Raw genomic sequence first — 20,677 nt, 5'->3', positions numbered from 1 at the left:
ACAGCTCAGTGCGGCCGACTGGAGCGTCGCAGTCTGACGGGTTTCAGTGACCAGCTCTTACGAAGCACTCGGCGGCGTCATCCATGATGCCGAGCTGAAACCTCTGCTCGCCCTGGAAAGTTTTAGCGAGAGCGCTGCGCAGTGCGTCAGATGGCAGCACCTTCTCACTGCTGTACTGAAACTGGGTGAAGATGCTCTGAGGAGGAAGAGAAAGATGCAATGAGGGGAAAAGGGGGCGGGGCCTCCTCCGGTGAGACAGGACAGTGCTCACCTTCAGAGCGCAGAAAATGCAAGAGTCCCCCATACACCTGTGAGTCGTCAGCTGGCGCACACTGCGGCGGAAGATGTCGAGGTGCCACAAGACCTGAGGCGCACAAACACATGAGGGTCAGACAAATCATAGACTGAACCCCCCACAATAAAAAAAGGAAAAAGGGGCAGATGCTGGTTTGGACTCTTTGAAGCCGAATGGCTTTAAAGTCAGATGGTGCATGCTCATATAGGGCGTGTGTTCATGTGTTGACTGCAGGTATGTAAACATTTATAACAAGTGACTGAAATCTGAGCTGGGGGGGGGGGGGGGGGGGGGGGGGTCTGTACTTGTGCAAGCAAACGGACACCACACGGGAGGGGGGGTTAAAAATGATTAGGCAATGATTAGGCAAAATGGTGCATAGAAGCAGCTCAAGGGAAGCTTGACACTGTCAAAAAGTTCTTCTTTTTCTCCAGGTCAACTGGTCAGAATCACTTTAAGGGCTTGACCAGTGATGTCATCACATCTTCCTCCAGCAAATCACCTGTCAAGCCCAAAGTGACCAATAACGAGAGGAGTGCAGCAGCATGAAGAGGAGGATGGAGACAAAAAGGAAGAGGCAGAGCGTGAGCAGCTGCAGGACACGCAGGTGTGTCCAGCTGACGCCACACAGCACAGCAATGTTTCAAAATAAAAGTCTGTTTTCCTCATCTAATGTGCCTCCAAGTAAACGTCCCACTTTTCTCCGTGACTGAAACCAAAAAAAGATTTTTCATTTAAATTCAAGACAGAAAAAAACTTTTCCTGAAGTTTCTGGATGATAAAAATCAGATAAATGTTCTTTTCTGAGTTCACACTTAACAACTTGAGACTTTAACTGCATTTATTTAAGTCTGTGTGGAAGAAGGGGGCGGGTGCTTTTTTGTGGTTGTGGTTCGATGTATGATTTCACAGACTGCAGCTAAAAACAAAGGCACTCCCTAAAGGGGGGGTGGAAATGTGCTGTGCTCACAAGCCACAAAGCAGCTTTTAACAGTCGAATGCCCGGAGCTGCAGGGATTCTCAGTGACACAAAAATAACACAAAGACAGAGAAACGACAAAAAACACAAATGTGGCAAAGGAATGATGAGGAATCTGCTGTGTCGGCACTTCTCCTTCCTCTTCGCCCCACCCTCACTCAAACTCCCTGCTGGGTACAATATGTGCCCTCAGGACGCAGCGTTCAGGTACCCTCAGCACAGGTCAGGACTTTTTGCTTCAAGTTGTCAAACAGCTTTGGCTCTGCGAGTTTTCAGCGAAGGACCATCTGTTCCTGGCCAACAAAGACGAGCAAGAGAGCCTTCAGGGGTCTGAAAGCCTCAGCTGCTCGTTGTCACGCTTATCGTCATGATGACGCCTTCTGCCACTCCGCCGCCTCAGCTCAGCTCAGACCGCTAGGCCTGTAGCTACTCCTGACTGCAGTGATTTGACGGCAGGAGAGGAGTTCAGACACCCGAAGGACCTGCAGGTTCAGAACCTTTGTGGTTCAGCCCCAGATGAAGGGATGAGATATCTGCAAAAGAGACTTTCTGCTGCAGTCAGTTAAGGTTGCAGCTCAAACTTTTCTAGTTTTTTTTCCAAATCATCCTCCCAGCTTCTGAGAATACCCAGACTGAAAAAGTTTAAAACAGCTGCTGGCCTTCATAGATAAGCCATTAGATGACCAAAAAGTACAACAAATTTGATCCAAAATACTAGAATGATGGGAAGAACCACAGCTTAAAGGCTGGTATTGTGCTTTACCTTACCATCATAATTCACGTAGCCCCCTATAGTTGTGAAGATATTTTGATTTGTTTAGTCTTTTGGGCAAGAAATTTGAAATTAAAAATCTATTAATGATGTGTGATTCATGTTATTGCTTACTGAGTTTATGAGAGAACATTTTCTCAATATTATTAATTTGTCACTTAACAAAATATCTGTCCTTGATCCGATCAGAATCGGACAAGGACAACTATGCAAAAAAATAAAATGAAATCACTCTGTAGGGTTGGGATTACATAAATTCACTTCTTCCTGTCCTTTTAAAGAACTAAATGTTAACTTTGGTTAATATTCACTATATTTATTGAAACTATTATGCCCTCAGTGTGTATTGGATACAATGTCTGATAAGTAATGACACATATTTTCTTCTTCCATTTACGTTCATTTTTCCTTTTTAAAATCCATGCATTTCTTTATTCCTGAAATGCCTTTGATATATCTGTATAGTTTTTTTGATGCTTGAAATAAATTAATAAATCAAATAAATCAAGCGACAGAAAACTAAAAGCCCTATGAAGAAAATCTTTTATTATATTTTCTTTTATTATTTATATTTCTATAAATCTACTTTTAAAAATAAACTCCATCAAATGAGAAAAATATTGAAATTGGACGTTTTTACTGCAGTTTTGAGATGCATCAGGAAAATCATTTAAGTGCTGAACTTTATTGATGATCTCTGGATCTTTGGAGATCTTTGCAGGTTCTGCCTCATCATTTATCAGTTTTCTGTCTCTGGCTCTGACCAGTGTTACAACGTCCAGTTTTGCTGCATCTGTGTCCATGGTTACATTTTGTATGGAAGTTTTTTTTTTTTTTTTTTTTTTTTAACAGTTTGCAGAAAGTTGTGTGTCACATGCAGCAACAATGTGAAAAAGAGCTGTGTGATGAGTCACAAATGGATTTAGATCCATGACTGATTTCAAGCTCAAAGTTTATTCATTTTTTACATAATGTTTAGTATTTGTTTATTTATTTTTTTCATTGGTATTAATTACTTTTCTTTATTTTGGAATTTTCCCTAAGCAAATGTATTTTAATACATCATTTCTTCACTTCAAAGCTTTTAGCATTGCAGCTCTTAGAAACTTGTTGTCTTTGGTTCATTGCTTACATCTTCATAATATAGAGAATTAAAAGTAGAAAATCGAATAAATATAAATAGAAAAATTATTTAAATCATTTACTTAACGGTTGGAGCCTGAGTTGAAGTAAACAGCAAAAGTTTGCTGAATTGAAAGTAGACATTGGAAAAATTAAATCCATGAATTTTTAAATAATGCAGAATCTTTTCAAAAAGATAATTTTAATAAAATGTGACTTATCAATCAGCTTTGATTGTGAGCCTTTTATTCCTTAAAATTGTATTTTGCTTGCTTTACACAAAAAAATTTAATTAAACATACATTTATAAATGTAATATATTGTCACTTCTGTCGCTCCGTACAAAAAGCTTCATGCTTCATACCTGCAGGCTTCCATGACAACAGCAGCTTTCAGCAGCTGATTACAGACATGTGAACCCTGTCATCATCACCCCCCACCCCCCGATGAGTCAGCCTCTGGTAATTACATCACTGGATGCAGGCTAACAATCATCCTCCCCCTCAGCACTCAGAGGCGGGGGGGGGGTCCTGCTTCCATCGGCTGGATGCTGACAGATGAGTTGTTGATTTGCTGAACAACCTTTATTTTGTGTGTTTGTGTGTATAGAGAGGGTGTTCCTGTGACTGTTGCTTAAACATGAGTCAGCCACGTCTGTGATTGCCTTTTGTTTTTTTTAGAGTATTTTAGCGCCACCATGAGGAGCCAGGAGTAAGTGAAGGCTGCAAAGTGCATTTGAATTCAGATGAAAACAGAGGTGTTTGAAAGCAGCGTCTTCCTCTCTGGTTTCTGTTCCTTTTGAATGTTCTGGGTGAAGTGTGGAACATGAACTGAGATTGAATTGAACTGGGTCGTGCTGGAGATGAAATCATGAGAATAAAGATGGAATCATATGTGAGTAACAGCAAACTAGATTAATAAATAAAAAAGATCATTGTCCTATCATTTAATATGGCACTGATTAATCATTTTAGATTAAAAAGCTGGTTCACCTTTGATTCTAAAAGAAAAAATGTTTCTACATTTGAGAGGTTCTGAACATCACTGGATTTTACTGACAGAGAAAAATTTGACGTGTGATTCATGTTATTGCTTACTGCATTTATGAAACAATATTTTCTGAGGATAATCAATAAAATTTGTTTTTCCAACATCATATATGCTCCTGAAGAGAGAAGATTGTAAAATGCTTTATGGTTTAGAAATGGTTAACTTTAGAGTTTCATTTTAGTTTGCAGCTGAAATTTATTTTTTTCTGATTCCCCCTTTTCTGGGTAATTAATGTTTTTGGAATAAATCTAATCTGTGAAATTTTAATACACAGGTTCTAAAAAACTAGCAAACAATGAAAAAAATAAAAACATTCTAACATAAATGAGCACACCAAAAACAAGGAAAGTTCTAAAGAAGTAGTTCCTGGTGTTGGGTTCTGGTACCTGCAGGGCGCTGTTCAGGAAGCAGCTGTTCTGGCCCGGCTCATTGCTTAGCCCTTTGCTGGGGGCAATGGAGGTCATGGGGCGAGGCTGCATCCCGCCGCCGTTCCTCTTCCACGACATCTCCTCTCTCCTCCGTCTGTCAGCCTCAATTCCTGCCATTGTCAACTTCCTGTCCTCTGTTCTTGTATCCATGGAGACAGATCCATTTCCTCCAGATGAGAAGGTGTAGAGAAAGCCCAATCCAGTCCAGAGGTTCAGAAATTGTTTTTCTTCTTAGGAAACCTCCGGGTTTTTACTGAAGGAAGAACATCAACGATCTTCGGAGCAAGAATTTTAGAAAATCCCAAACAGATCCGCTCTTCAACCCAAGCTGGTCCTGGTGTTTGCAGGTCAAAGGTCAGGAGGGACCTAAGGGAAAAGAAAGAGAAATATTAACAACAGATGGCCTTCGTCTTCCGTCTCTACTCATCCTAATCTGACATTTCCCTCAGTTCCTTCGCATTAAAGGCCCGGCTCGGGTCAGAACCAGAACAAGAGAAGCTTTGTGGACCAATAGTGTGGAGCGAGAAGACTCTTTGATGTGAAGGACCAGCTAGTGCAATGGGGAATTTGCTTGGTAAAGATGGAGACAGACCTGCAGACCTGACATTACTCATCCGGAAGCGACTCGGTAATAACCGGGTTTCTGGCGCTTAAATCCCCTCTAAGACCCGAGTCTGAGATCACTCCAGACCCACAGACGCTGATCCGAGGAAAGGAAGCCTTCTCAATCTCACCCTCACTGCAGTCACAGAACCACAGCACAAAATACAGACGCTGCTGGGACTTAAACAAGTAACTTTCCAGCATCTTCTTAAAAGGAGAGACAGGGACAAGAGTGGAAAGACCCGCTTTAAATAAGAATGATGTTTTTGGTGATTTTTCAGATGTTCTTGTGACATTTTTCTGATAAAGTAGGACATACACAAGAAAATCAAGCTTAAAATTGCATTTCTACGTATTTTTAAAAAAAATTGAAATTATTGTGAAATTAGAAGCAGACAAAACAGGCCGTTAGAAAAAGGGCATATATGTGATGTAGAAAAAACACAGAGCTCCCTGCTACAAGCTGCCAGCAAGAGGGAAGGGAAAGGGGGGTGGGGTTGCTCCGTACCCACGCTCCCGCCCAAACTCAGTGAATTTCTGATCAACTCCTGCCACTCTGCAGAAACTACATCCTAGAAAACAGGAGGTTTTTTTTAAATATAATTCTGGCTAAAAACTGCAAAATCAAAATTAAAAGACCACTGGAAACGCTTTTATGATAGATCAAAACATGATCGGAGTGGGACTTTAAGAGTGTGACATTTGCAGGTTCTGGATAAAAATACGACTTGATATCTGCTCTGATGCTTTACACCTGCTGTAGGGTATAAACATGAACCTCTCGAGTAAGCTCCTCTGTAAAACACTCACATCTGCACAACATCAAGAGAAGCTCTGCAGCTATTTGCAACAAATGAAATAGATTCAAATGAAACATGAGAAAACAAACAGAAACCACAACGTGGCAGTAAAGCGTGACCCAATCCAACTAAAGGAGCAGAGAGTCACCTGGTTGGTCAGATTGACAATGAAAGCCTGATGCTCAGAGTCCAGGAGGTGAAAGGGATGTATGTGTGTTGGAGGTGAACTCTGGGTCAGAGTGGGAGGAGGTGAAGGATTAGCCTGATCACACTCAGTCTGTACAAGATTACAATGTCTGAGTGTGTTTGTGAGAATCTGTGTGTATTTTGGAGTCTTTGAGGCTCTGTCATTCAATCACTTTAGAATGTTTACTATGCAAAAGTAGAAAACAGAACAGTTGCACCCTGTAGGTGAAGTAAAATCGAAACATTTTGGTCGGTGCAAGTGCAGGAACGAGTACGATGGAAAAGAAAACGGTTTTTAAAAACAGATGACTTTGGTTTGAATACATAAAAACTGCAGACCATCAATGCAGCGCAATTTTTCATGCAGCAGAGAAAAGACAGATGGATGAAATACGCAAACCTCTAGTCAGAGCTTCAGAGCAGAGCGGAAAGTTTCCTCTGAAGCTGAATAAAACAGGTGATGACACCGATGGAACTTCGTCATCACAGAATTGACCTCTGATAATTCAAGTCTTTGCTCTTTAATGTGGGTATTTTGTTAAACATAAACGTTATATTTGAACCAAAGTGAAGTCTAACTCCAGCAAAGTCATCTTGTAGCTTTACTGCCTCCTTGTGGCTGTAAGTATGAATTAATAACTGAGCGTGGCTAAAAACATCTCATTCTATTCCCCCCTTGGTTTTTTATGCCCTAATGTAGTTTAGTATAAGATGTGAATAATTATTTTTCCAATAGAAAAAAAGTCTTTATAAAACATTTTTAAGAATTATACCCGACAGAAAGCAGGAACCTCCCTCCCTTTGCTCTGATCTGAGGTGAAAGTATTCGGAGCAGCAGGATGAGAACCATCAGACGAGCGTTTACGAGCCTTTTGTACTGAACAAAAACATGTGCTGAAGAAGAGCTCCAGAGCCAGAAAAACCTGCAGGTTTCACACAACATCACAAACACAACCATAACTCACAAAAGCAGAGCTGACTCCGCCCACAGAAAACCACAAACAGCATTTTTATCCGCTGACACACAACCGTCTGCCTCAGAATAATCCGACTGTTTTCCCAGAATCGCATCCAAAACACCCTTTACCCAAGTTTACCTGGTTATTAGGGTTGTTATGGCTTTTAGTCAGAGTTCTAGGAATTATGTCAACCACAGCAGAAATAATAGAAACAGTTTAAAGTTAGATAACAAATAGAGAAAAACTGTGATTCTTTTTTTTTTTCATTCCATCTGTCACAGCTGAAGTGTATCATCTAACATTAAAGACCAAACTCATCTTTTAAAGGGGAATACTTGAAGAATTAGTGACTGTAGTCAATTAGACAATATTTTATGGCGGGTTTTATTTTGGAAGCTTGAAAGAAGAAAAAGAGGGGGCAGAAGTAAAGCTTGTATATTTTCTTTTGTGCTTTTCTGATGCACACCCTTCTTTACCACCATTAAAAACTGAAGCATCTATAGATATCAGGGTGCTGGATGGACTTTTTGCTCTGGTTGCACCGATCTGCTTACATTTTTTTTTTTTGGCTAGGTGTAGCTACATTTTAAAACTAATTTAACAACAGTTTTACTGACAGAGAAAGGAGACAATGCAGCATGAAATGCCTTTTACAGACTGAGCTTCTATTGCCAGCTATCGTCTTTACAATAAATAGAGGGCATTATATGATGGCTTACTATATCTGAATGGATAAACTGGTAAGTGTCCACTCTCTCCAACAAGCACAAAAACAGATAAGATTTTTAGAATCACACATGCCAGTACACCACTGCTTCCATGAAGTTTACTAAATTATGTGAAGTGTCTCCTCATGTTAAGGATCATATGTTTACATGCTAAAATGATGCAAAAGTATGATTTATGAAGTCCAACTAAATACATTTGTAGTTCATCAAGAGTAATACAATCTTTGTCCATTCCAGTGCTGCTGGAGAGGTGGAGGCTCCTTTTCCTGTTTGAATCTCTTCTTCTCTGCTTTGATGTTTGCTGATGGGGTCAAAGAGGAGAAGAAGAGGAGTACGTTTTTAAATGAAGGCGGTGGTTCTCGGTGTGCAAACTTTCAACTCTGCCACTGTTGATCATGAAGGTTTGAGATGAACGGCCTCTGTGGTGTTGGTACGACAATACTAACATGTTAGCATGATGCTTTCAGGAATATTCTGTAGTTGTAACCATCTGACTAACTTATGAGACTCATTCCAGTGAAAATTGTATGTTGGGTGTTTTTTTTAAACATGTCCTTGTAGCATTTTTGTCATGATAGAGGACATGTATAAAGAAAATTAGGCGAAAAGTTTCATTTCTGAGTATTTTTTGTTTTAAACTGTTGTGAATTTAGAGGAGACGCAAAAATGCCATTTGCAAAAGATTGCAGTTGTGATGTAGAAAATACGCTAGGCGGGCTACAAGCTTCCTGCTCCGTTTCATTCTGATGCATCCACTTGCAGATAAATAGATCCATGAACGCTTTTGTTTTCCTCATCTGAGCTGGAATCTGGATCTAAACTGTACAGGTGGACAGCTTCAGTATTGCTGGATATTTTTGTTGCAGCAGTAACGTGGGGGGGCTGTAAGGGGGGGGGGGTTCTTCACGCCAACCGTCCTGCCACAACCCAGAAGTGATTTTCTAATGAACTACTGCTGCTCAACAGAAACTATGCCCTAGAAACGACACAGGTGTATTGACTTTGCCTAAAAACGTCATAATAATCATAATTAAAAGACCACTGGGAACACTTTTACGATAAATCAAAAGATGATTGGGGCGGGACTTTAAATGTCACTTTTACATTCCAGTAAAAAATAAAATCACCTGTAACTAATTGGATTTTATAAACTAAATTAAAGTTAAAATCAGAGATCCTTTATGCTGTACAAATAAAGCTCATGTGTTTGGATGAAAGCAGAAACAGATGCTTTAAAAATGGTCTCTATGGGGAAAAAAAATATTTTGGTGATTTCTGCAGGCCTGATAAGAAATGTGCTCATTTTTTAGGGGCTGAAAGATGGATGTGAGGGGTTCACTGCAAGATTTGGAGTCGCAGTGACAGCAGCAGCTCCCGAAACGGTTAAACTTCTATCAAAGCAGCTGAGCGACAGAAACGCCTGCAGGAGGACGCTGCTCCTCACTGAGCGTATGACCAGGAGGAACAAACGCGCAGCTCAGAACAGATCTGCTCCTCCAGGCCAAGAGAGCTGGCATCTACCTGGAGGAGCCGGAGGTCATTTCCTTTCCTGCAGGGCGCCGAAGCTGGTTTGGTGTGAAACCGATTACGTAACCAGTCGGCAGTCTGCTGCAGAGGCTTTACAACCAAAACACACAAGCAAACACACACACTAATCAGCTCTAATTCAGCAGATTGGCTCTCTGCCACCTTCATACAGCCCAGACAAGCAGCCAGCAAGCTCAGAGCTACTGGGAACACTGGGGGAAAAGGGGGTGGAGACATGGAGGTATGGCATCAAGCAGCAGTGTTTTGATTCATGAGCTGCACGTTGTTCACACTCCTGTCACCTTCAGGCTTGAGCAGACTGTCCATGAAGGCTGTGGATCTTCACTAGACATCACCTGCTGATGCAAACCAGTCTAGGTTCTTCTTCCCCTAATCGGCTAGTTTGCTGTCTGTCACAAACATTGACTGTATATGAGAACTGGACTGAGTGACTCCTCCCCCCTTGTGTTCCAAATTGAAGTAGCTGTTGGTCCCAAAAGGCGAAATCCCATAGACTTCTGTTAAGAAGAACCTTTTTTTGTGTGGGGGGAAGACAGCATTTTGACATGTTCTTGCTGATTTAAAGTTTTTTTTTTCCATGATACTTTTGCCTATAAGCCTCGGCAATCACTCAGTTCCAACAGTTACTCAATTGGGGGAACTATTGTCCAGGGGGACAAATAAGGACAAAGGAAGAAAAGCCACTAGTCCTGCTAGTCCTCTGATGAACATAGTTTAGGGTTTAGGGGGGTTATCCTCCCTGGCAGCTTTGGCCCTCGTCCGATCTGGCTCTGGTACTGGTCTGGTCTAGAGTTGGTTTCCTCTGGAAACAACAGAACTTTAGAGGACCAGATGAACTCTGATGCAGTTCACTTAGATGTGAATGCAGACAGACGTGTCATGGACCAAAGAGGAGAACCAAATGCTGGAAGTTGTTTAGGAGGAGAAAGGGGAGTCATGAACAAGTCTAAACTAATAAAAAAAAGGAGGAATTCTGATTTAGTTTCACAAAAACTACACCAACTTTTAAAGTCCCCGCCCTGGAGGACCTCTTCTTTCTTTTCTCTACTCACCTCCTATCCTGCAGCTCCTCCTTCAGAATGCTGCTGTTCCACTGAGCTGAGGATCTGCTCCAAGATGGACCTCAACCTCACAGAGTCCGGTGTCCGCAGGTGACCCTCAAAACCTTTTCAAAGTTCGCGCACACCAACACAACTTCCCGTCTGAGCTACCAGAGCCGAACCGGTCTTTCTGATTCTTAAGCCGTTGGGGACCGCATGCAGAGGCGGAACTCAGCGGAATCAAGGCTCGGACCGGCGTCCTCAGTCCCGTTAACCGGCGGAACTCGAGGAACAAAACCAGCGCGAGCTAGCGGAGTTCGTCTACAGCTCCTGGACTCGTGACGTCACCTCCACAGAACTTTGCGTTAAACAATGGCCCGCTTGCCTCCGGTTCGGCCCGAAAAATGCTGAGGACGCGTTGCAGCCGAGCCCGCGAGATACCAGTGCCCACGGGAGCGCGCACGGTGGACGAGGAATAAGATCTCACCTGAAGAGCGGCGGGAACGCGACCAGTCCGTCCCGGAGGCTGTCTCATCTATGCCCCCCACCCCACAGGAGTCGCAGCAGTTATTGTATGGGGGGGGGGGGTGCTAGGTTGCCAGATCTGCTACAGAATTAAGCAGGGAAAATGAAGCGGCGCCAGACCAAACAAACGGACCGCGGGACGTTCTGGGGTCCCAGAAAGGCCAGTTCGGGTTCAAGTGGGTCCAACAGAGTTTAAGCCGCCTCGCTCCACAACCAAGATGACGGAGGTTCACTGCGCATGCTCCTCCGCTTCTGTATCATTATCCTAAGACTGGTTACTCCCTCACTCAGAGCGTGACCCCCCCTCCCGTAAGAGGGACCCCTAAGATGCCAGACTCCACAGAAAGAGGTTTAAAGTGTTTTGAACTGCAATATGTCATTTAAAAAGGATGGGGTTGCTCTTTATGCTCTTTAGCCTCTCATCACGTGTAAGCACTTCAAGCCCATACTAAAAGTCCTTAAACTTGGAGAACATCAAAATTTAAGGATTTCAAGCACCTCTATACATCTCAACAGATGACTGAATTGAACTGGCGTTCACCCCCTGCATCCACTTATTTATTGTTTTCAAATGTTTTGATCTGCGATATAGTGATCAAGATTGCAATATTGATATGAAGATATGACTTGTGACACATGACCAAATAGTAAAACAAAACAAAAATACATTGTTTCCATTTCACAGCAACAGTTTTATTTAAATAAAAGTCAACATGACATAAGTTATACTCCAAATGACCCACGTCCGCATGGGAGGCGGTCATCTTATATAAAAGGGCTCCATTTGATTGGGCAATGATGTAACGAGGTCCACCCGATTGGTCAGATGTTCAAAGGGCTGTAGCATGAGTGGAAACATTTAAGATAACTATATATTGCAGTTCACACAGTCTTTTGCGATATGTGTATTGCACAGTCTGATATTGCAATTAATGAATTTGTTATTTATATTGCAGGCCTAACCAGCATGTTATCTCTTTCTTATTCTTCAATTTAAGGCCAACATGGTTCATTGAGTCTTTGAAAGCAAAGCTACGGTAAATTAATATGACAGATTTCTAAAAGGTGATGAAAATCAATTTTTGTTTTACAAAATCGAAATGCTGCAAAGCCAGATTTACGCCTTATCCAAGCAGCTCTCAGGAGCATCTTTCCTCCCCATTGAACTCATTCAGACAGACTTAGTGTTTATTGATGCTCCATCGCATAATGTGCTACATTTCTTTCTGAAGAAGGCTTTAAAGTCCTTTACTTCTTTTCTTCCTTTAAGTTGCTGTGAATATTAAGGGAAGGATTTTATGTTCATTTTATGGTTATTCCTGTCTGCTGAGAAGGAAGGGGAGGAACATGGATGCAGTTCACTCTTCAGACATCAAGGTTTTATCTTTGCAAACACTCGTCTCCAAAAAGCTGGTGAAATCCGAAGTTCCTTGGAGGAACATGGCAGAACTAACTTTATATCAAGAGCCAACCTGGCAACCCAGAAGAGGAGCTTGCAGCATGCAGTTTGAACCAGGATCAACTGCACAAGCTTCAGACTGCCAGATCAAAACCATTTATTTTCCACTCAAATGTTGCTGCTACTCCAATATATTCCTCAGAACTGGACATTCCTTAAAAAAATGGTGTGATTTCTTTTAAAGATGATCTGGCTCAGCACACATCATTTTTCCCGCTGTAGTTTCATCTGCATCCACACCCAAGCATTTTTGATTAAGAATTTAAAATGGGCGATGCTTGAAGCTCACATCCAAATCCTTGTTTACAGTCCCGCTGCAGGTCAGTTTATCTAAAGACTTGTGTCCATGTTGCAGTCAGATGGTTCATCTAAAGCTATGACTCGATTTTTCTTTTCTTTTTGTGAGCTCTACTCTGTTTTTCAACAGTTCCAAATGGTTTCAAAAGTGTTCTCATCAGAGCTTTTATTCTGAAGGAAGTGCTTGTGTCATGTGAACAGCAGTAGACTGAACTGATCGCCGCTCTAGGACATCAGCGCGTCCCTCTACAGAGCTTTCAAGACAACTGTTTCAATCATCTGAGGTTAAAAGTGACAGGTCCGCCTCCAGCGTGCTCTGATTGGCCCTAAATCAGTCAGTTTGCCAAGAGCAAGGGGCTCGGCTGGTGAGCTGGCTGTGCAGCAGTGTGCGTCGGCGGGTGCTGAAGGTATTGATTCCATCAGCAACAGCACTGAGGATCGATTGGTGACAGCAGCTGCCTCAGCGCTCCATCCACATGCTGGTTCTGACCCTTAAAACCCCATCATGGGTTGATGAGCTGATTCGCTTGAAGTGTGTCCTTTGAGTTCATGAACAGGAGTCAGATTTGCAGCTTCAAGGCAGCAAACACTGCAGAACCATACAAGCACATCAGTCTGATAGAGGGCCCCAAACCTTACCTGCAACTGAAATCTACAACCACACACATTTTTAATTTTTCTCTTTTTGTTAATCAAATTCTTTGTTGAGGTTGGGTCCTGTACCAGAAGCCTAGGAGCTTTCGGTGTTGCTAAAATTTTTAGCTGTTCTAGGACTTCACTTTTCTAGACAGAAACCTCCAACAATGTTCCCTGGAATGCACCATTTTTCCAGTCTGAGGATCACAATTTTGAGAACCCAAATCCGCCCCTGTGACTAATGCCTTCACCTCCCACATCTTCATCTTTCACCACTAACTCCTTTTCCTGTTCACCATTACAATGTCCGCTTGGCTCCTCATCAGTCTGGATTTTTTAAAATCTATTTTGAAAACGTTCCAAGTGGTCCTTTAATTAGGATTGTGCCAAGTTTTGCCAAAAAAAAAAAAAAAATCGTTTGTTTTCTAGAACAGTTTCTGCAGAGCTGCAATTTTAGAAATTCAGCTCCGAGATGTGGGCACAGAGTAAGCCCTCCTCCATTTCCAGTCATCTGTTTACAATCTCTCCCACTATCTTACAGCCCCTCACAACTCCAACCTAATCTTACTAATGCAACAAAAATGGCGAGCATTATTAAAGCTATCTGGCCGTACAGTTTGCAGCCAGATGTCAGCTCATAAAGCTGAACTATTTGTCCGCATGTGGATGCATCAGAATGGAGCGGAGCACGGAGCAGGTGGCTCGCCATTGTAGGTTTTATGTCATAACTACAATCTTTTTCAAACAGCATTTTTTCGTCTGATCCTGATTTACAACAAATTTGAATAAATAAATACTTAGAAATGCAATTTTAGGTTAAATCTTTTTATACATGTCCTCCATCATCAGAAAAATGCCACAAGAACATGTTAAAAACACCACATATTTCTGTTTATGGCTCCAGCCTCCTGACCCTGAGTTTTTGTGTGTGTAGTTGCTGAGATTTGTTTTTGTTATAAACACAAGTGTTTCTAGAATATCTTTTGTAAGTTTTGTACTTCCTGTTTTGATTCCTGAATATTTTAAAAACTTCCTTTCACTGATGCCTGTGATTCGTGCTCAGATTCAGCTAATAAATTATAAATATTTGAAATGAAACAAAAAAAAAAACCTTTTAAAAATGAAGGAGTTTCTCCCGCAGTGGGCAGAAGCAGTCTGTTTGAGTCAATGCGACTGTCTTTGTGTTTCTGCTGCCACATATGAGCGGGAGGGCCTGCAGAGAGGCAGCCAGACGGGTCGCAGCAGAGCTGTGGTCAGCAGTAAACGCCCCCATTTGATGAAATAATAGAAGCAGCTGCAGCTCAGCCTCCAACATTCCTGTGCTGGCTACTAATGAAGCGAGCTGAACAGGACCAGACTGGGTTGAACTGGATCAAACACTGCTAACCTGGGCTGAACAGAACCTGCATCTTTATTCTATTTAAATAATTTGTAATAGTTATTTGTGTTTTCAAAATTTTTATGTAGAATTAAGATTTTTTTGTCAAAAGGAATCAAAGTTTTGATGTTTCCTTTTTGCAAAGAGTTTGGAAAACGGTTGTTGGTTGTTGACATTAACCATTCAGACATTTAGATGCAAACCCAATGCAGAGGTTTGCATTCAAAAATCTTCGGTTCAGAAGTCTGAACATAACAGAAAAAGTCATTTTCCATGAAAAAGCACAAGTTTAGGATTGCTAAGCTTCTCTCCACCAGCATGAAGGACAAGAAGGGCATGTGTAAACTCTTGTTTATCATCTCTGCCTAAGTGCTTCTTTCTTTTTCAGCAGACAGACGTATTCAGCTGAGTAAAAACATTTATTCACACAATTACATACTGCTGACTGAATTCTGTCTCATTCTCAGGCATTAAAGTCAGCCTCAATTCACTTCAATGAAAAAGGACCAAGAATGACATGAACGTTCACCACAATGACTGAAGAAATTGCTTTCGAATGCATGTGTAAGCTTTTGATTGACAGGTGATTGCCACATCTTCAGCTTCAGAGCAGTCTTAGTAAAGCCTGTTACGACTGTCTGTTTTTTTTTTTTAATTTACACATATATATATATATATATATATATATATATATATATATTTGTGTACTTTTGGGAAAATTGCAGTTTTAACAGTAACAAAGTCCACAAAGCTTATGATCTTGGCCTCAGATTGCAACCACACCCATCTTCAGTTTAAGCCTAGTATAGCGTTAAAGATGCCCATGCAATAACATACTTTAACAACAAAAAAGAAAGACGCATCAAATGCATTTTTCTTTAAATGATTTCAAAGTAAAAGGCTGTTGTATGAAATTATAATATTTAGAAAGTTTTAATTTTTTTATATATTACCAGAAATATGAAATTTCAAATAAAATTGGTTTTGAAAAAACATCGTGCTGTAAATTTCTGATTTAAAATTAAATGAATTCATATTTTTTGGTTTTAAACTAATAAGCAAAATTAGAAACTGCATTCATGGTTGTTAGTATGGCGTAACCAACTTCCAAATGGGTATGAGCGTAGTAGTGCATTTACCCATTTTCCAAATCTGCTGAATCCCTTTTGGGGATCATGGGGTTGCTGGAGCCCATCCCATCTACTGTTAGCCAAAGGCAGGGTTCCCCCCCCCGGACAGGTCGCCAGTCTGTGGCAGACCTGACACTCACAGCCTCATCTAGGGAGAATTTAAAATCTTCAACTAACCTAAGAAGCATATTTTTGGAGTGCGGGAGGGAGCCCAGATAAAACCCACATACACAACGTGAACATGCAAACTCATGCAAGCCCCAGCGGGACTCAATCTGGGCCTTCTGGCTGTGAAGTAAGAGTGTTCACCACTATACCACCATCCAGCCCCCCAACATTAGCATGTAAAAGATAATTAAAAAAAGATTTGTACACATGCTGCCATGGAACATCAGTATATTTTATTGGAAATTATCACTGTTAAGATTATTATCTCTATTATTATCACGTTCACAGACAACAAAAAACCCAGAAAAATAACAAGACAGAACTCCAACACACCAAAAAAATACAATGCCCATTTTCTGAATAAAAACACCACAATACAACAGTCAACACTAAAATGCTGAGTATTTGTTTGCCAAGGTGTAATTCTTTAAAGTACAGCAAGCACCTAGCACATCTTGGCTAATGTTGTGTTTCATTGGTCTATATAAGTTCACAATTTCATTTAAGGCTAATTTTATTGTTTTTTTCCCAAGTAAAAAAACTGCTTTTCTGTTAGATCTGATATAAATATGTATTATTTTACAAGAAGGTTTTAGCTCAGTGTGCTTTATTACTTACGAGGAAAAATGTTTAAATATAATTTATTTTGGTTAGAAATTAAGAAAAAAAACATGAAGTCATTTTGAACCAAATATTGCCAAATTCTGATATTTTGAAGTTTTTAATTTATCAGTTAATTTCCTTTTTTGATTTTCAGTTTCAAACCTATATTTTCAATTTGAAAATACTCAGTTTTGAAGACAGAAGTTACCCTGGAAACTTTTTGAGACATATTTATGCTGATAAAGACAGACACCCAAACATCTAAAACTGAAGCCAATAAATATCAAAAATTGACTTATGGAAACAATTAAAAACCAAACCAAAGCACACAATCAAAAAGGCAGGATAAAACATCTGCAGATAAAAGGCAATAAAGCTGGAAAAAGAAGGGGATCACAGCGTGAAAGGAAGTGACTCAATCTGCCGTCATGTTTTGAAGTAAAGCAAGATATTTCCAGCAGTGGAAAGTGTTCCGCCTGTTTTTAGGCTCCTGGTGATAAAATCCACAGCACTGAAACAGAAAACAGCAGCAGCTCTTATCTTTGCAGCCACAGCTGCTTCCAGCTGATCAACATCAAGTCATGCAATGAAACGACCTCGCCGTTACCAGCGAGCACAAACGACAGATTCACCTGCAACACCCCACTGACAAAACGAGAGAAACCCCACTCAGGAACGACAAACTGTTACAGACACCAAATTCAAAAGAAAGAACAACAACAAAATGGCACATAAAATGAACAAATAAAAATCCCAATAATAATGACCTTACATGTAAAATTACAAGAAAAATATTGTGATTTTTTTCTACATTTCCTTTATAACTGTTCTTTTAAAAATGTTAAACAACTTAAAAATAAATTAGAAAGTCAAGGTTCCCACTGTGTGAAGTGATTCATAATGTGAATCTAAGAGCCATCAGTAGGAAAGCCCAGCACTGACTTTTTGTTAATAATAAAAAAACATGCACTAATTTTAAACAGGCGTTGGCCAATCGCAGCACCTGATATTGTAACCCTATCTTTTATTAATTTGAGATCAAATATGGCTCAAAATTCTCCTTTTTTAACCGTAAAAAAAAATCAAGCAAGATGAAACTCAGAGTTAATAAAATGACCTAAATAACTTTTAAAATGTAGATTATTTTTATTCTATTGACTAAAACCGAACTGACGTGATGAAATAAACCCAGTTGCAAACAAACAGCTAAAACAAAGCTCTTGAACACATAATTCAGCTCTAGTAAAAAAAAAAAAAAGCACACTTCTGATGTTTGATGGATGAAGAGTGATGAAGAACAGGGAGTTTGTGTTGGAGAACAACACCCACATATTCCCATGTTCTCCCTGAGCCCCTTCAATGGCGTGGAGAGGCCCTCTTTGCATTTGTGAAGAGGAACAAAGTGTTCATTGGAGTGAAAGTGAGGACCAAAAGCTGGAGATATTTGAATACAAAGAGCATCAGGCAGAAACTGTGTCATCAGCTGATTATTAAACACTGAGGGAGGGGGCACAGAGGGGTTCTAACCAACTTATTAACTAAAACTCTATTTTGAATCACCTTCTTCTCTGAAGTTTAAGGATTAAAATGTAAAAGTCCGTGCATTGATTAGACAATGAAAAAGTTGTTCAGTCTGAATTTATGGAAGGGGATGTCAAACTAAAAATTATGATGATTTTAAATGGGCAAAAATGACGTACATACAGATATTTAACAAGATAGCATTCTTACTGCCCTCTGTGATCAGACTTAATAAAAATGATCAAATTAAATAAAACAGTTAAACTGCGTTTTGGAATAAAACCCAGCATAATCAAGGCACTAACCCCTGTTCCTGAATTTGACACAAACCAGAAAGAAAACAAATGCTATAATTCCACCCAAAACCACTGGAGGCAGGCTACAGAGGAGAGAATTTTACATAAAAAAAAAGTCAGATTTTAGACTTTTTTTTTTTTAAGAAGGTAGGTAGACCCAACAGAGCTTCAAACCTTCTTTGCCCCACCCAACCACCAATTTTGGAACATAGTTTATGGATGCGCAGTCAACATGCACATCCCACTTCAGGCTTCATTTTTGCCAGTAGCTGACGTGTGAGTTTATTTGTGCAGTTATAGTAGTTTCCGGTTCCGCGTGTGGCTCACGGCAGCTATACAACTATCTTCACGTGACTTAAAAGTTGATTTTCTTCATGGCCCCACATAATTTAAGCAATTCATCTTTGTCATGTGTTTTATTGATACTTAATGATTCTTAATTCTGTCTGACAAAAACTAGGAACCGTATAATGATAAATAATGTTATAAAATGGTTACGGTATAATGGGGTGGGATTACATAAGTTTGCTTCCTTCCACTCTCTTTCAAGCAATATTTATTAATATGTCTAAATATCCTAGGTTCATCATTGTCTTTACTGATCGCTTGAAATAAACCATTTCAAATCAAATTTCAAATCACATTATGAGTACGGCTGCAACCTACAATGATGTTGGATTGACAATCACAATAATTGGCATATTCTGACAATAATATATAAAGCATTCAACAGAATGTGCAAATTGAAAATGATATTACTGGATTTTCAACTATTTATCTATAAAATATGTTTTGATTTTAGCATTTCTTCATTTCAGTTCACTTTTAATTACGATATTGTTTTCCGTCTATGGCGGCTGGTTATCTCAGTGCGCTGGGTGTCACACAGGAAACCTGGGTTTGCTTCCCAGGGCGTGCAATGAGCTAATTCCAGTGACATGCTCCCTGTGCCTTGAAAATACAGGGTTGTGTCAGAAAGGGCATCTGCCATAAAATTCTGTGTGAGACAAGGAAAGATGATTTTGCTGTGGCGCACCATGACGGGAATAAGGTGAACAAACATTAGTTTTTCTCTTAAACTCTTTGACTTCCAGACTGAGGCACATTTAAAACCAATGGTAACTTTAGTCAGTTTAGTTCACCAATGAACAACCTACTTCTCAAGTGCACCAATTCCTGTTTACCTTCATGTAAAACAGGTGCCATCCCCTTTCTTCAGCTTGGTTGCCACCCCCTCATCAAGGTGTTTTAAAAGAACCTAACTAAAGCAGCTCTGTATTCTTTTCCGGTGCCCCAAACAAAACAGCAGTTTCAGGACAACTTTATCTTTTGTCTCTAATGTTAAACCTTCTAATGAATTTTTTCTAGGTTAGTCACAACACTTTTCCTTCCACGTTGTCTTCATATTAATGTTTTCTTGTTGGTGCTTGTGGTTATTGTCAGGCTTTATATTTTTGCAGTATCTTCAGAGTTTGAGCTGAGTAATAAGCCACAGGAGCGGTGAAAACACAAACTTCTAAGCGTTGATCTGTTTGAGCACGGCTGAAGCAGCTGAACATCACAGGTTTTGTCATGTGACGGCTGATGAGCAATAACATCTTCGTGTCTTCCTCCATTACGCTATACTGTTTACTGTGCCGACCATGTGATTGTAACACAAACAATGACTCACAGCTGTCCTGGACATTTCTGCTCACCTGTGAAAGAAATAAAGAAATACATCCTCTGCAGTTTCCACAGAAGCAACCAGGAGACAGGTGAGGCTTCCAGGAGACTGCAGTGGGTTTTCTTCTGCAGGTGACACAAGATGTTTGTGAAAGTAAAAGCTTTGGGGTCAGTAATACTATTGGTTCTAATCTATGGTCTGGTCATACCAAAGAATAGGTACCTCCCTGATTGACTCATCCAATAATTTTTTGGGGAGGGAGGCGAGCCTTTACACTACTGACCATTTACGAGAACCAGACAGACCGACCCCCCCCCCAGTTCCAAGAGGCCAAAATCCCATAAATGTCTAAAGAGAAATAAACAGCTATTACTCATTGGCTAGATTTGTCAGCCCTGGTACTTTTTTTTTTTTTACATGTTCTTGATAATCCTAATTTTGTCCATGATATTTCTTCTGTAGTTCAAGTTATAAACTAGCCAATCAAA

General features: G+C 40.3%; 1 protein-coding gene across 5 annotated transcripts in view; it reads right to left on the bottom strand.

Annotated features, from left to right (window-relative positions):
• The window catches only part of LOC101165665 (inactive ubiquitin carboxyl-terminal hydrolase 54), a 35,193-nt gene that overhangs the window by 13,278 nt on the left and 1,238 nt on the right, over positions 1-20,677 (bottom strand). Inside the window, exons 1-4 of one of the 5 annotated variants that reach the window (XM_023963604.1) lie at positions 10,998-11,387; positions 4,605-5,012; positions 272-364; positions 62-196 (exon numbers count right to left, since the gene is read on the bottom strand). In XM_023963604.1, the coding sequence (XP_023819372.1) occupies positions 62-196; positions 272-364; positions 4,605-4,796 (420 nt within the window). In that variant the 5' untranslated portion in view covers positions 4,797-5,012; positions 10,998-11,387. Of the gene's footprint in view, positions 1-61; positions 197-271; positions 365-4,604; positions 5,013-10,522; positions 10,975-10,997; positions 11,388-20,677 lie in introns of those variants that run through there. The other 4 variants (XM_023963603.1, XM_011484205.3, XM_011484206.3 and 1 more) reach the window with 4 other exon arrangements.

This window comes from Oryzias latipes, chromosome 15, assembly GCF_002234675.1.
Source record: "Oryzias latipes chromosome 15, ASM223467v1".
In the NCBI taxonomy this organism is placed as follows: domain Eukaryota; kingdom Metazoa; phylum Chordata; class Actinopteri; order Beloniformes; family Adrianichthyidae; genus Oryzias; species Oryzias latipes.
This window is presented reverse-complemented; position numbering and strand designations above follow the sequence as displayed.